The sequence below is a fragment of the Neopsephotus bourkii genome, unplaced genomic scaffold, assembly GCF_033783945.1.
Source record: "Neopsephotus bourkii isolate Nb327-2 ecotype Australia unplaced genomic scaffold, CSIRO-AGI_Nbou_v1 NB_250, whole genome shotgun sequence".
NCBI classification, from domain to species: domain Eukaryota; kingdom Metazoa; phylum Chordata; class Aves; order Psittaciformes; family Psittacidae; genus Neopsephotus; species Neopsephotus bourkii.
Window position 1 is genome coordinate 1566553 of NW_026900760.1, and position 15843 is coordinate 1582395.

Consider the following 15843-nt stretch of genomic DNA (forward strand, 5'->3'; position numbering starts at 1 on the left):
GTAAGACTCACCAATAACAATATTAACCTGCTTCAGGTAACAAAAGCTCAGTAGTCACAAGTCAAGTAATAAAAACCAAAACCTAAGTTTTCATGTTGTCGTGCTTGGATAAACTAAATTATGTCAAACTGCGTCATTTCAGGCAGGAAAAGCAGCAGCAGATGCGAGGTAACAGTCTAGGTAATTAAAATCAGAAGGCTTCATTTCCTGACTCTTGTTTTCTTAGGTTCAGAACTGGAACAGTGAGATTCTTGCTAAACAGAAACCACTGGTTGCCAAATCTTCAGCAAAACTACATTTTGTAAATCGACTAAAAGGCAAAAAGTACAAAACCGGCACCACTTCAAAAGTTTTGCAGGATGCCAGTAATTCTATTGATCATCGACTTCCAAACTCACAGAGGGTAGGTTTGGTGAGCTGTGAAGACCATCACCTTTACTCACCTTTATCTGGTCAGAATTACAGAAATTATATTCTGGCAGCTGTCCGTTTCAGTGGTACTCAATTTAAACACTGGCTTTGTAAAAGGATGCCCAATCTGCCACTCTCCAGCTGTCTCATAGGTGGTGCCATCTTTAAGCCTTTGTTACTATTAGAACACTTTCTTTCCTGGTGGTTTTTCTAAAGTTACAGCTCAGCATGAAGGTACAGTTTATTTCTAAGTCTCTCCTAGACCCTGCTTCTCCAAACTTAAAATAGTTTCTCTGATTCAGAGAGCAGGGAATATATTTGACATATTCTTAGGGTTATTGCACTCTTGACAGAAGTCAGTTAAAACTAAAAGAACAAAGTCATTTGATCTAATATGAGAGGACTGCTTTTGGCCACAGACCTGAGGAGCCAATGGAAAGTGCTCAGTGCTGGTTTAGGGTTGTAGGTGGATTAATGGCTTGAGGGGATATAACTCCAGCTGTGCTGATCAGAGTACTGTTTCTTTGTATTTCAGAGAACAAAATGTTTCTAATGTATTTTACCTTCCAAAAATGCTTGCTGTATAATTAGCGTTTTCTCTTACACTAAATGTGTCTATAGGAATGGATTACTAAAAAAATTCATTTAATGCATTTCAGATACGCAAATGTCAAACCTATTACTGGACTGAAACTGTGATACAGTTGCCCCAGTTTTAGGTACTCTTGAGTTCAGAATACCACTAACTCCACTTTTCTCTTCAGAAAAACAGTCGAGAGGCAATGGCAGATGAAGGGTTCTTTGATCTGCTGAGTCGTTTCCAGAGCAACAGGATGGATGATCAGAGATGCTACTTTCAGGAGAAGAACAGGTTCTCAGCTGCTTCAGTGGCAACATCCTCTACTCCACCTAAAACAATGCGAAAATGTAAATTTTTAAAAGTAAAATTCATATCTGACTCTACTTTCTACCAAACACTATTTTAAAAAAGCATTTGCATACAGAACTTACTATGGAAAGGATATTATTTCTAGGCTAACTTGTTTTCTTCCTTCCCCCCAGCCTTTTCTACATCTGTAGTTTCACCCCACACAGATGAGTTTCTAGACCTACTCGCTAGCTCGCAGAGCCGCCGGCTCGATGACCAACGTGCCAGCTTTAGCAATCTACCTGGACTTCGACTTAACCAGCAGAACAGTCACTCAGTCCTGGGTCATCTCATGGCGCATAACAACAGGGACCTAGATGATGACTTCTTCGATATACTGATAAAATGTCAGGTGAGGATTTTTTTACAATTATTTAGATTATGAGGTTTTAGAGATTTGATTTATACATCCTGCTGTTCAGTTTCTGCATATAAGCACCTTTATTATCACATATATTATGATAATAATTGATTTGGCAGATGAAGAACATAGATGACTAAAAATTAGGGTTTTTTTAAGTTGTTGTTTGTGTTGCTTGATCTTGTTGTGGGTTTGTTTGGTGGGATTTTCTGTTTGCTTGTTTTTACATTTCCTTCCCCTTGTTTTGATTTACTAATTGTGTGTCCAGTAAGTGTAATTTTAGTATTGATACCATGTTAATCATTTACAGTAACAAATGCTGAAAAAGTGAAGGAGCACAAGCAAGACTATTAAAACAAATATATAAAATGATTTAAAGAGGAAGTGTTTAGATCTGCCTTGTCAGGAGGGCACCTGATACACTGGGAATCCTGAATTCTCAAGAAATTCAATATCAAAGTTTAGTGGCAATAGTGATGGGCATTCCACTTATGTTCAGTTTAAATAACAGTTGATAGCAACTGACAAAAGTGTTGCTGTTTTTTACTTCCTGTATAAGGAAAGGAAGACAACCATATTTTCTGTTACAGGAAATGAGAAATACCATATACCTACACTAAAAATTATTCTTTAGGGCAAAGGATGCTTAAATATCCTTCTAACACTATGACAAAGAACTAAACAGAGGGATTTGTTTTCAGACAGATGGAGACAAACTGTTTGGAAGAACCACTTTAGCTACACTTACACTCCTAACTTAGTAATTTCATTTGCAAAGTTTAACCTGGAAACAAAAGTTGCAAAATAATCTTTCTAATAGCCTTAAATCTGAAACCAAAACCTTTTAGTATTTTTTCACTTATGTTTTCACTTGTTTTATATATTCCTGTAACATGTAACTTTATTGCTTGGCCTATCTGTAGGGTTCCAGACTGGATGATCAAAGATGTGCTCCTCCCTCATCTGCGAAAGGACCAACTGTACCAGATGAGGATTTTTTTAGCCTGATTTTACGGTCACAAGCTAAGAGAATGGATGAACAAAGAGTCCATTTACCCTCAACTATAAAGGGACCAAGTTCTAGCTGAAGGAACAAATAGGCATGTACTGTACAATAGTATCTTAGGTATCATTGTTTGCTGGAAAAACATAATGCCTTCTTACAGAAGATGCACTTAGTAGTTTTGCCCCCTTTCTAAAACCTTTTGCTATGAATAGCAGCAGTATCACATTTGTGACCAGTCATTGCTGCTATTGCTTTTAGCTGTGTCCGAGACACTGATTACTGTGTCCCTCTTAACTGCCTCTAATCTGTGAACATTATACAAATTTTCCTATCAAGGTTCTGTCATTGCTGAGGTGTGGATTCTACCACTGTCTCAGTTGAGTGTTAAGACCTAAATTTGTCTATTCTTTTTCAAGAAAACTTGATTTTTTTTTTCTTTGTACCTACCTGGAAAAAAGTCCTGTTTTGTTTTGTACTTTTTTAAAAAGATAAAAAATAATTGAGAAATAGGTTCAGTACTTAAATCTGTCTTTGCAAAAACAGAGGTTGGAAGAAACAATCATTTTTTATTAAATAAAAAATATTAAATCAAACTCTAGTTTTGATTAATACAAAGGGAATCTTTTCAAAGCATGCTGGTTTTTTGATTACATGTGGTTGTTTCCTGTATTACTAAGCTCAGTTTTACAATCAGAAGGATTTTTTAAGATACACTGAAGCAAGTACTGTTCTATCCTTTGTGTGGTACAGGCCCACCACCAGCAGCAGCCTGAGAAGTGTCAGGGAATCACAGGGGTGGGAAGTGCTTGGCATTAAGTAACTGACTTTAAAATGCTACAAAGAGGAAATCTATGTATGCTGCTTTTTACTTCATCTCATCTACTTCTACTCTCAGTAAGTATTTGCTTGCTGGGGTAGTTCAAGTATAGGGATTTTCAGTTACAAATCAGTGATTTTAACATCAACAGTGGCTAACTGTTCACTTCAGGTATTTATAAATGAAGTGATGTCTTTTTATTATACACTTTAACAAATATCTGTTGTTACTTTTAGCTTCAGAGTAAAATGTCATCATAAGAACAGTTAATCAGGCGGACTCCAGATAACGCAAACTATGTCACAGTTACTGGAAGTTTTACAAACACGCTCTTGTAGCTTTTGTAGCACTAAAATTGAATCCTACTGAAACTAACACTCATCCTCCTGCTTTTAAGGAGAATTGTCAGAATATTATTCTTAAAAACATGTGTTACCATTAGCTTATTGTGCTAATTTTTGGTACTTATCTTCTAATAAACATCTGCTACAACATCACTTCTCTGCAGCTAGAATATAATCATTAAATTGTCCTAAAACTTAGCTGACCCATTTTAAAGAATATAAAACAAAAGATAGTCCTGAGACATTTGAGCTGTGATTTGTCTTATGTGAGTTACATGAATATCAGCAGCTTCTTTCAGATCATGTGACAGTAACCTGATGAGACTTACGGTTGCAAGACCAGAGTATCAGTGCTTTTCCACCACTATCTGGTTTTCCTCAAAACTTATTAACACTAATTTCATTTCAAACAATCAGCAACACTCCACAAGCCTGTTTTCTTGGCCATTTAAAGTTGTATTATCTTATTTAATGCATGCATTCAAAATTACAGAAGCAGGACCTATACTCAGTCTCTGTTTTTAACCCCCCACCTTAGAGCTGTGCATACCAATACTCTGATCAACGAGAAGTCCCATCAGCACTCTGATGTTCTTTTCTACTTTTGAGAACTCCAGAAGAACAAACAGAAGTTTTTGACAACCAAAGATTAGAGAAAACTTACAGGAGAGCTCAGGCTTCCTCAGTCTCCCTCCTGTGAGTCACATGAACTGCTCTTTATCTTCTCTTCACACAGTCCCATTGCAGAATTCCTTTGTTTGAGGTTTTTACTAGGATCACAGTTTTCTCCCACCTCTTGCTGTGCTTTGTCTGGCTCCTGTTTCTGCTGCTCAGGTGCAGGTTCTTCAGTGTGTTTTTCAGCTGTGGTAGGTTCTAGTCTACAAACTTCAGACTCAGTGTGCAATCTATTCTGTAAAAATTAATAGTAAGCTATTAATCAAGTAATCCAAAGTGACAACATCTACTGTTTCAGGTGTAGCTTGGCTCAAGGGGCAGAAATCCCCCAAAACATGTCTGGTCTTGTTATTTCCTGGGGAACAGTACATGTAAATAAGCACCACTTAGAGCACAAGGCTGGCTTTAATTTTCTGTAGTGTACAGAATAGTCAGCAATGCCTTTTTTCCACCACCTTTCTTCTGTGGGGAATCATTATTGCCCAGGATGACATAATGAAGTTACTTCTTTAAAGAAATCTTAAGTCAGTAGTTTCCTGCCACAGTTAGCCATTGCAGGGTATTTTTCCAGAACAAAACATGCCCAATACACCTCTACCAAACAGTTCTATAGGGGTACAGGCACAATTTGGGTTAAGCTTGTTGTTAAACATGTTTGAACAGATGACACTGAAATCTATTACATTACATCCCAGGTCAAAGAACACCAGGCCTAACATACACGAGGTTCTGGTTTGTGAGACTCTTCTACTTGCGTATCTTGCTTATTGCCTGTATGCGCAACATCAGGACTTCTTCCATTTCCTGGTCTCAGAGAAGGGTCTTCCCTGTCACAAGGTGCTCTAGAAACATAAAGAGGTTTCTCTGAGTAACAGCCATCTCCTTTGCTCCCATTGTACTGCCCGAAGTCTATCTTGTCCTGTTGATGGTCAGGGGGAAGAGGACTTCTCTTCTGAGATGATGTTAAGTATCTTAACACAGATGCTGATGATCCTGCACCATAGCAGAAAACCTGGGGGAGGGAAGAATAGAAATATAATGTCAAACATTTGCAGCTTTCAGTTTTCATAGGAAATTCCAAGTCAAATAAGCTGCAGTAGAGACAAGCTTGCTGCAGTCTGAGCATACACACACTTGAGTTCATCCCCAGTGTTACACTAAGGATGCTGAAGGCTCTAAATTGATGCTTTTATGTACAAAGCACAAATTACACACATCACTGTGTAATGACACGAAGAAATAGGAACTAAGCTGCAATAAACTGTCATAGAGTCTAAGATTTTAAGCAGTTTAATGCTGTTTTATCCCATTTGGGGAGTGTGAGGAGAGATGTGGTTTTTAAATACAAATTTACCTATTCTAATTGCTAGAATTGCTAGAAAAACTTTGTCAAGAAACAGTTCCCTTGTAGAAATTATTTTATCTGTGCTATGAAATCTGTTAGTAGTACAAGTAAGAAATAATATAAAATTATACTTAATATATGAAAAATAAAACTGAGCTTTAAAATATTAGATACATTTATACGAACCAGGACAGCTAGAGCCATAATAATTAGCACTGGAATCTGCAGGAAGAAAGGGATCTCCTTCATAAGTGCTTTGATGAATTCACCAATACCTTGTCCTACGTGCTTCAAAGGCTCTGTTACAAAGTTGGTGAAAGTAATTGCCAGTGCCTACAAAAACACAGACAAAACAGCCATTGTTGACATTGATGACAAACAGGAAGGTGCACAGTCTCTATGGGCTGGGCATATACCATACCTTGGTGGGTGGAACCAGCAAAACGGGATTGACGAGTAGAGTTTCATAGTACTTCTGACAAGGATCGTCCTGAAACGTCCATTTACTTCTGAGCCATTCTGCAGCCAAAGCAGAGACTTGGTTTTACTACTTCAAAAAGTAATTTTTTTATGACAGAGCCATAATACAGAAAGTAGCATTTCAATTACAGATGAAAGGAAATCCCTCCTCTAGATATGGTTCAAAGCTTGGGTTTATTTTTAAAAGTCTCTGATTAGCATTGCAGTGCAGTTTATCCAGTCATGGGGATACAGGCAGGAGAGGAAAGGCTGGAAAGAAAGAGAAGAGACTCAGGCTCTCCCATGTCTGTCTTAATCAAGAAAGTTTTCTTAATTAGAGGAAATTAGTCCTAGAAGCCTCAGAAGAAACTTAAGTCTTGTCTGTGGGAACAATTATCGAGCACATCTTGTCCACAGCCACTGCAACAGAAGTGCTAAGTTGCGCATAGATCAAAATGTGTATTTTGCTTGCAAGATTTCAAGGGACTATTCTAGTTATTGGCATAAAGTCTTACTCCTTAAGGGAACTTCTAAGGTAAAAAACACTAATTTATGACATCACTGTTTCTGTAGTTTGATTTCAGTGCAGTCTGAGCATAAGCCACTGAAATCTGACATAAACAGAATGATCATTGGCAATAAGTTATAAAGGAAAGACCATAACAAGCACTCATTAAGAGTTCCCATCACTAACTTACCTGCTATAGCACTGGTAACAAGTAATGGCTAACAGAATACTCAGCTTTCTCTTAAACTAACACCACCAGAGTACATTGTTACAGATCTTATTGCTCAGGTCCGTTGTACATGCCTGGCAGATGAAAAATCAAAATCTTTTTCTTCAATTCTGCCCTTCTTTCTCTTGAGTAAATGGCACTGGGTAGTCCTGGGGGAGGGGAGCTCAGAAATACGGTGTAAGTTATAGGGAAAAGAAGTAACACCATGACATGCTCCTAGCAGTTTTGTGATCAGGTCTTCTCCAAAGGCCTAGAAAATAAAGTCTTGCAGAATGGAAAAATGGAAAAGCCATGTAATCATAGACTGGTTTGGGTTGGAAAGGACCTTAAAGATCATCTAGTTCCAAACCCCCCTGTCATGGGCATGGACTCAGACTAGACTAGGCTGCTCCAAGCCCCATCCAACATGGCCCTGAACATTTCCAGGAATGGAGCAGCCAATACCTTCCTGGTCAACCTGTACCAGTGCCTCACCACCCTCACAGGGAAAAATTGCTTCCTTATATCTAATCTAAACCTATCCTCTCAGTTTAGATCATGTATCACTGAAGAAAATTCAGTGTCTTACCCATGAAGAAATTGTGAGTATTCTTGGATACTGTTGCCAAACATTTTGCAATCTTAAATACAATTACAAAACAGTGAAGCAAGTATTTACCAATCAGACTTTCCTTCCAGTTGAGCTTCTCAGCACAGACATTATCAAACTGCCCCATTTTTGCGATTTCTGCTTGGTGTTGTGCAAAGGCCAGCTGCGGGAGAACAGGAATTGCTTGTGAAACACAACGCGCAATGGTGCAGGATGCAGCACTGCACCTGAGCTAGTGACCTTTGTGGTAATCACCCAGGTCAATCTATGTGAAGAAAAGCCTGCTACCTAAACTGTTTAACAGAGTTAAAAACTAAGTACTTCCTGGAAATGGATACAAACTAACGGGACGGCTACTTCCAAGTTAGCCTCCAAATGGAGGCTGAATTACCAAAAGACCGAACTCCAGTATTCAAAGATACCAGTTCAGGGCAAAAGTAATCATACAGTCGTTTTGGTTGGAAAGGGCCTTAAAATCATGTAGTTCCAACCCCCCTGCCATGGGCAGGGACACCTCACCATGTCACCCAAGGCTTTGTCCAGCCTGGCAAGTCTGACAACATCTTGATTCCTTCAGATGTTTTTGGATTAAAAGCAGAAACCCCTCTCTGCAATTACCAATTAAAACATCAGGACATCCTGTTTTTGTTTTTAAAGTAATTCCTGTTAACAAATACCTTTATTCATTATTCTTCTGCCTTACAGTTTGCAACTGATAATCAAATAGAAAAAATGAAGTCAAATAATCTGTTCAAAATCTCTGACATTCTTCATCAACTCATTCCGCCTGTGTTCAAGAGCCATCCCACCCTCAGGCACCCACTGCTCCTGGGCCTGACAGGCTGCAGTTACATCCTCATGGCAGAATGTGAGGACCAAGATTTTGTGGCTGGACTACAATCTCATAGCACAAATTATGCCTCATCAAACCCACCAAACAGTAAGCCACCTGATCATCAGTAATGAAACGTTTATCTGTGGCCTGTCACACGTTAAATACAGTTTTAGCCAGGAGGTCTTTAGAAAGATACACAACCCCACAACCTACAAGAGTTTTCTACCAAGCTGTGTTAGACGAGTTCAGTCTCTCCTGCCCACACAGCAGAATGACAGTAGCATCACTGTACGAGTTCTCTGCCCCCCTGTGGCAGGATGAAAGCCAGCAGCGTTTCTTTCGTTTAAGCCCAATATACCTGAAAATATGCAAGATGTTCATCTGTCTATCTATTTTGCTGTCAATTACTGCTTTACATTAACTTAAGGAACTAAATAACCTTAACTCCCTCATAACTGTAACATTTTAAGCCTAAAAGCCATTCAGATTTCAAACACCTTACCTTATACAAATAAAGCCAATTCCATGCAAAACTGATGAGGAAACTTATTAATAGTACTCGTTTCAGCTGAACAAACCAATGAATACGTGTCCAAAGCTCTGTAGCTATTACAGTCACAATACACACTAAGCACAACAGTATCTGAAAAACAAGAGATGAAGAAAAATTCTGATGTGGGGTTGGAATTTTCCAAGCTTACTGCCAGCACACAGGAGGGATCTTCCAGCTTTTGCTTTACTAGCATCATTTCATGGAACAACTGACACAGAGTTTTTCCATGCTTTCACAGCAGACCAGCAGCAGTACAAAGCAGAAGAGTTCCATGGTGTTGCTGGCAGTCATTCCTGCCACAGCCTGACAGTGCAGTTGCTCATTTCTTTCTTGTGGTATTTAGTTATTTCTTCCTTGCAGTATTTACCATGTTACCTACCACACTTAAAAAACTATAGCATTGGCAGAATTCAGTATTGAGTAGTATGTGCCTGGTATGAACCACAGAGCCACTGCTGCCAGCTCCTGCAGTCTGCTCAAGAGCAAACTGGTTAACAGCAGCAGGACTTCAGTGGAGCCCTTCAGTCCCCTTCCATCTGAGGAGCCCAACAGTGAGGCTATGCTATTCATAGCTTGCTTTCTTCATTTGGCTTCCATGGACCTCCCTCAGAACTAGACAGGCTGCTGTCAAGATTACATGGGCATCAAGTGTTAGCATATTCTGCACTGTAAAGATTTATTCAGAGAGCTTCAGCTTACTGGGGATCCTCAGGCCAGCGCTCTAAATCCATTTTAGAGAATACAGCATCACACACAGCCATGCTCTTCTCTCCAACACTATATAATTTTTTCCCCAAAATTCAAAAAACCCCATGACCTGTAAGACCTCAAATATTTATACTATATATATAATACATAAATACATTCCCGCTCCTGCAGAGGCCAACAACTTCAGCATCTATTTGAACAGGAGACAAATCAGGGAAATTTATAATGCATGAGTTGCAGTTTAAGTGCTAAGAAAGCACTGGAGTCTACTCGAGCACCACAGACTCCCAGGGTCTAATGAGTCTTGCAACAGGGATACAAAAGGCATACAAAAGGTGAATACCTCACATCACATGGTTGAGCAACCATGAAACAGTGACGCATTCAAAGTACGATGGGAAGAACCGCTGCAGCTGTCAATATTCATTGACCAGACTTGCACAAAGAAACCAGTAATTTAAAAACCCACAGAACAACAAAAATCTTTTTCTCTTACCAGAAACATATTATATAGCTCTATTCCAAAAGTGTCTTCAAATCTCCAGTGCCAAGCTTCATAATCATGGTGCTTAAAATTGATCAAAATGTCACTAAGCGCATCATCTACAGCACCCGACTGCCACGTTTCCTCCTGCAGAAACCGGAGGATCTCCAAATACGTCTGTTTTGTAAGGATGATCTCAGCATCATAATGGACATGGCCCACATTTTCCTCAGGCTGAATTGAAAGCAAAGCAAAACAGTGTTTAAGAGCTACTAGAAGTACAGATGAAAGCCTGCATCCCTAGGCAAAAACCTGCTTAGGTGCCCTCCACTCTACACCAGCACCTTTTTGAAGTAGACTGCAGGATGAAGAAATGGGACAGGGAGCACACTGTTTCCAGAATTTAATTGTTCATTGTTCTAAAGTACATAGAGCACAAATTCTGCTGCTTTGTGTCCTTTCAACTTGACAGCAAAACCCCAAAAAATTCAGTCAGTTCTCACCTGTTACTGTTATTTTAGAACTACTGCTCATGAACAAGTACTAACTATGAATGTGCCATGTGTGCCCCCATCATGGCTGGGCAACACACAGAGAAGCGATTGAATACTGAAATAACAAGTTTCATACTGCTAAGTAGCATGTTCTTTGTTAAATACTAATTTTGCTATTGCCAAAAATATAAAATATATTCCTGCACCTCTGAATAGAAGGAAAAAAAAACAAAACAGAAAAAACAAAGAAAAAAAAAAAGAAGGAAAAAAAAAAGGAAGGAAAAAAAGGTACAGAATGTTTTGGGTTGGAAAGGACCCTAAGTTCATCCAGGTCCAACCCCCTGCCATAGGCAGGAATGCTTCACACTACACCAGGTTGCTCCAAGCCCTGTCCAACCTGGCCTTCAACACCGCCAAGGATGGGGCAGCCATGGCTTCTCTGGGCAAAAGAGACTACTATATTGTCTTCAATTATATAATCTGTCTTTATTATATTATTTCCTTATTATATTATTGTCTGTCTTCATTATATTGTCTTTTATTTTATTAAGGCAGGCAATAATAAAATAATATAACCTTATAATAAAGACAGACTGTACAATCAAAGACAATATAAGAAGGTAGTAACACGATTCTTCTATGCCAACTCTAGTAAGCTGCTATTCCAAAATGTTTAATGAGGTAGAGTCTGAAACCAAGGTCACCTAAAGGGTCTACAAACAAACAAGATCTGTCTCTTCCCAGTTTAACAACCATTAACGTGAACTGAACATGGTATGATCAGAGCTGCATCACAGCAACAGACTGAGATACAAGACTGAATTCCTATAGTCTTCCTCTGGATGTTTTTTGTATCAAACCAACTGTGTCTCCTGAGCAAACACCGCTAACTCCCAGCAACATGGATGCACACATTTTTATCCTCTCTTCCTCTGCAGTTCAGTTCCCTTCATTCTCATTTAAAGTATGCCAGAATAATGCATCAATACTTGGTAACTGTGAGAAACACAAAGCAGCAATACAAACCCTAGTTAATTTTTTAATGCCAGTTCCAATACTCACCAGGCCAAGTTTTCCAGCTTCATTTAAAATCTTATTTAAGTACCGCTTAAAAATATAAAAGCTTCTGCTTTCATGGGATTTGGCAATCCTCTTCTCACAGTCTGCAACCTGCAATGGGAAGACACTTTGCTTACTTCTTCCTCAAACCAGCTTGTTCATAGGAGAAAAGAAACCCCAACCAACACATGTAACTCAGCATTAAGTGAGGCACATTAATTTAGCAGTAATCCTGTGATTAGTATACCAGATAAAGAGTGCATGCAGTTATCGAAATACCACTTCCCACGGGCCTGGCCAGTACTAGATTTCAGCTCTGCGAACAACTGGGTTTGAATACCAACCTCAGTGAAACTAGGAGAAAAAATTAAAATAAATCTGGATTTCTTTAAGTTTTATGTTTACATCAGAAAAAGAAAAAAAATTTGAAAATATACTAGCAACATTAAAATTACATATCCCATCGGGTCTCCAAATGGGTGAGGGAAGTGAGAGCCCCGGTAGCTATTCAAGGATCACGGCATCCCCTTGATGTCAGAGGACAAAGCAGTGTTGGGCATCTTACAGCCCTTACTGCAGCGCTGCACAAAGTGTCAGCCACAAACGTGTCTCTGTGCTCACAACCCACCCCCTAAAACACGACAGAACTGAACTTAGAAACAAAAAGCCAGGTTTCTTCACTTGGCAGCACAGTGTGACATCAACACCAGGGGACAGAGGCACATAGCTCCTATCAGCCTCTGTTGCATTATACATCATTTTGGGTAACAGACCTCAGTAGGCAGAGCAACAATTTAGAATTGAGTTCAAACCACTCCTATTGTCTCCTATGACTGAAGAGAGTTCCTTTACATAATGCATGTTATCTTACAAATAACAGCAGCAATTCACCTGTTCTATACTATCCAGAGAAGCATCATCAGAAATCACAAAGTATAAAAGGCTCAAAAATACTCAGAAGTTCCATACTAACCTTCTGTTTCAAAGAATCGACTGCCCTGGAGCAACTCGATATTTCAGTACTGACTGCATTGCCAGTCTCATCCTCAGAGTTGTGGTAGTTTGCCTTAAATTGCATCAGAAAAACATGTATTTTGAGAATCACATAACTTGATCGATGTCCCATGTTGTGCTTCTATGGTCAGATCACTTTAACAGGAGCAAAGAAGCTAAAAACTGAGCATTGGCCTTTGCTGCCAATACTCTCCCCACAATACTCGAGCTGCCTCTACTGTTACTTTAGGCTCCTGAAGGGAAACTGCTTTATCTAAATGCATGCTGCCTGCATAAAGTGAGGTCTTGCCCTGTCCTCCCCCACCTGCCCTTTCCCCTCCCGTGAGTGCATCAGATTAGATAATCCCACTGGCTACAACTGACTCAGCAAGCAAAGGGGCAGCAGACACAGCCCCGGTCCAGCCGGCCATGCAGCCAGCCAGCAAGTAAACACAAACCCCACTGTGGGTTGCATGTTCCCTTTCATGTTCCCTCTTCACGATGAAACATTCCTTTTCTTCTGTTAATTGCTCAGACTTAGCTTTAGCAGAGCTGCTTCTACACAGCCAGGTATGCTCAGTGAGGAAGGGCTCCAAAAGGAAGTGCACCATCACACAGACCAGTGAACTCATGATGATAAAAAACATGGTTCTGAGGACTGGGGAGGTCACACACCCTGACTACCTGCAATCTTGCACTGCAGAGCAGAAAAGAATCCTGACAAGATGCATTAACCCAAAGCAGTCATTTTCAAAACGCAGTTCTATTTTTGTGGGAGACAACAGTAAAACTCCCAATACCGCTTCTTCAAAGCTGAAGCAGTTGGCAATCATGTTTAAAGATGCCAAAGCTTGCTTAGGTTTGGGGATGCAAATGACCATCAGGTGGACTTGGGGTAGGGTGAGCCCAAAGGGGAACTCTGCATCAAATAACAGAGGTTTGTTTTTTAAACTTCAGAAAATTACACCTGAAGCATCAAAATGGTATTATTCAAAACCACAAAACCTAATTTGAAAGCTGAAAAGTGACAACAATCAAGGGTGTCTGTACAACCAACCACAGGTCACACTGTGTGCACAGGGATACTGGATAAACAACATGCATCTCACATACATCCCTCACACAAGACAAGCAAGACAGTTCTCCTTGTTAAAACTAGCTTTTCATATTTCATCATCTCCTCAATGTTAATGAATTATTAACAACATAGCACTTGGTCTATGTTTTGACATTCCTTCTGAAAGCTCTGATGCTCAGCATCACAAACCACCACTGACCACAATAGTCTCATAAAATAAACCAGGTTTATTCCCATACTGCTGGTGAAATGGGTGATCCAAGTGAAATATAATCATTAACCTTGACTTCCCTGATTTTATCAGCTAGAAACTTAATTTTCCAGATCTTTAACGTTCTACTTGAGAAACAACAACAGGTGCTTAACCAAGTCCTTTGCACAAGAAATAACTTGCTCCACAAATCAACTGCCAACTGTGAAGACAAAAGACCCAGTCCTGTGGCTTCATCAGTGCCACAGCAACTCCTCAGGAGAAGAGCTCATGATCCACAATAATAGAGATATCTACTTTTCAACCTTTCAATTTAAACAATGGGAACACAACACTCTTCTGCATGAGGATTCAGATGCAACCTTGTAAGACCTCAAAAAGGCCATGATTCTACTGATTTCTAATGCCATTATTTAAGGCCAATCTTCCAACAGCGTGTGGCTGAAGTACTGTTTGGCAGAGAGAGACACATACGTACTCATGCACCCTTTTTCTACCTTGTAAGGTCTCATTTTTCCTGATGCTGCATCGTAGTTGAGCATATCCGTGGGGTCAATCCATTCATCGTCTTGAACTTTACTGCTCCCTGCTAACACAACTGCACACAGCACCAAGGCAAACAGCATCCTGTATCACTAAACAGAACAGGAGAATCAGGGTGTTATAGGCTGTACAAACACCTGAAACAATCTTACAACCCTAAAACAGCATTCCCAGTGTTGTTTAAGCAAGTTCTCCATCGAGCACGCTAAACGTCACTTACACGTTGTTCTTCCCCAAAGAAAACAGTCAGGGACATGCAGCAATGGAGTTGTACTGTACGACTGCATCAATACCGCTCCCTGCAGCTATCGGCGCGATAAACCCGCGCAGAGCTCCTCCGGGCTTCCCGACAAGGCTGTAGCTCCGCTGTCACTGCACACTCCCCGGCAGGACTCGCAGGGGACATGAGAGCATTCCTGCCCTGCCCGCTCGGCGCTGCTCCCGCAGGCCCGAGGCCGCCCTCCTCGCTTCCCGCCGGCCTCGGGGCGGGGAAGCCGCGAAGGGCCGTAAGCGCTGACACAGCTTAAACGGGGACCCCCCCCCCCCCGCCCCGTACTTCTTCCTCTCCTTCGCTTCGGTTCGTCTCGCCGGTTCACCACCGCCGCGGCCTGAGCAGCCACCGGCCCTGTCCCCGCTCCTCCCCGCCCGCTCACCGCCACAACCGCGCCTGCTCCGCACGACTCGCAAGCCGCGCCGCTCCAGGCCGCTGCCGCCGGGGAGGGGCTCCGCGCTGCTCCCGGCCCCTTCCGTCTGCGTGCCCGCGGCAGCCGCCGCTCTCCTCAGCCCCGGCACCTCCCCGAGGCTCCCGGGGGGCGCCGCTCTCGAGGGAGCGAGGGCTCCGCAACGCTCCGGCCCTCAGGCGTTCGGACGGGCGGCCCCGCCTCACCTCAGGCCGGGCGGGCAGCCGCTGGGTGGGTGCGAGCGAGCGAGCGGCAGCGGTTTGGAGATAACAATTAGCACCGGGAGGAGCCGCAGCCGCGGGCGGGGGAAGAGCCACTGCACACAGGGGAAGGCAGAGCGGACCGGGCCCAGCACCGCACATGGGAGAACCGGCCACAACGGCAGCGCGCACAGCTCAGCACCGCCCCTGCTCCCCCTGTACAGGGGTTGGGTTACGGTGCCTGCAGTTAGAGACACGCAGCAAGTCAACCCTTCGGCGAGCTCCCACCGAAGCACAGCTCAGACTCAGCGCAAGAGGCTGGGACAGAAAGCA

General features: G+C 41.6%; 2 protein-coding genes across 5 annotated transcripts in view; one reads left to right on the forward strand and one right to left on the reverse strand.

Annotated features, from left to right (window-relative positions):
• GPSM2 (G protein signaling modulator 2) overlaps positions 1–3085 on the forward strand; it is a 29856-nt gene extending 26771 nt beyond the window's left edge. For 3 of the 4 annotated variants that reach the window (XM_061345992.1, XM_061345994.1, XM_061345993.1), the window contains 4 exons: positions 227–403; positions 1176–1338; positions 1474–1691; positions 2624–3083. In XM_061345992.1, the coding sequence (XP_061201976.1) occupies positions 227–403; positions 1176–1338; positions 1474–1691; positions 2624–2788 (723 nt within the window). In that variant the 3' untranslated portion in view covers positions 2789–3083. Of the gene's footprint in view, positions 1–226; positions 404–1175; positions 1339–1473; positions 1692–2623 lie in introns of all 4 variants that reach the window. The other variant, XM_061345996.1, reaches the window with a different exon arrangement.
• Positions 1042–14923, reverse strand: CLCC1 (chloride channel CLIC like 1). Its single transcript, XM_061345997.1, has 12 exons — positions 14851–14923; positions 14585–14722; positions 12779–12871; positions 11809–11916; positions 10265–10486; positions 9010–9150; positions 7742–7835; positions 6309–6406; positions 6074–6220; positions 5264–5554; positions 4532–4777; positions 1042–1320 (listed from the first exon to the last, which is right to left on the reverse strand). The coding sequence occupies exons 2-11, from the start codon at positions 14711–14713 to the stop codon at positions 4550–4552; spliced, it is 1551 nt and encodes a 516-aa protein (XP_061201981.1). The 5' UTR covers positions 14714–14722; positions 14851–14923; the 3' UTR covers positions 1042–1320; positions 4532–4549.
• Between the last annotated feature and the right edge of the window lie 920 nt (positions 14924–15843).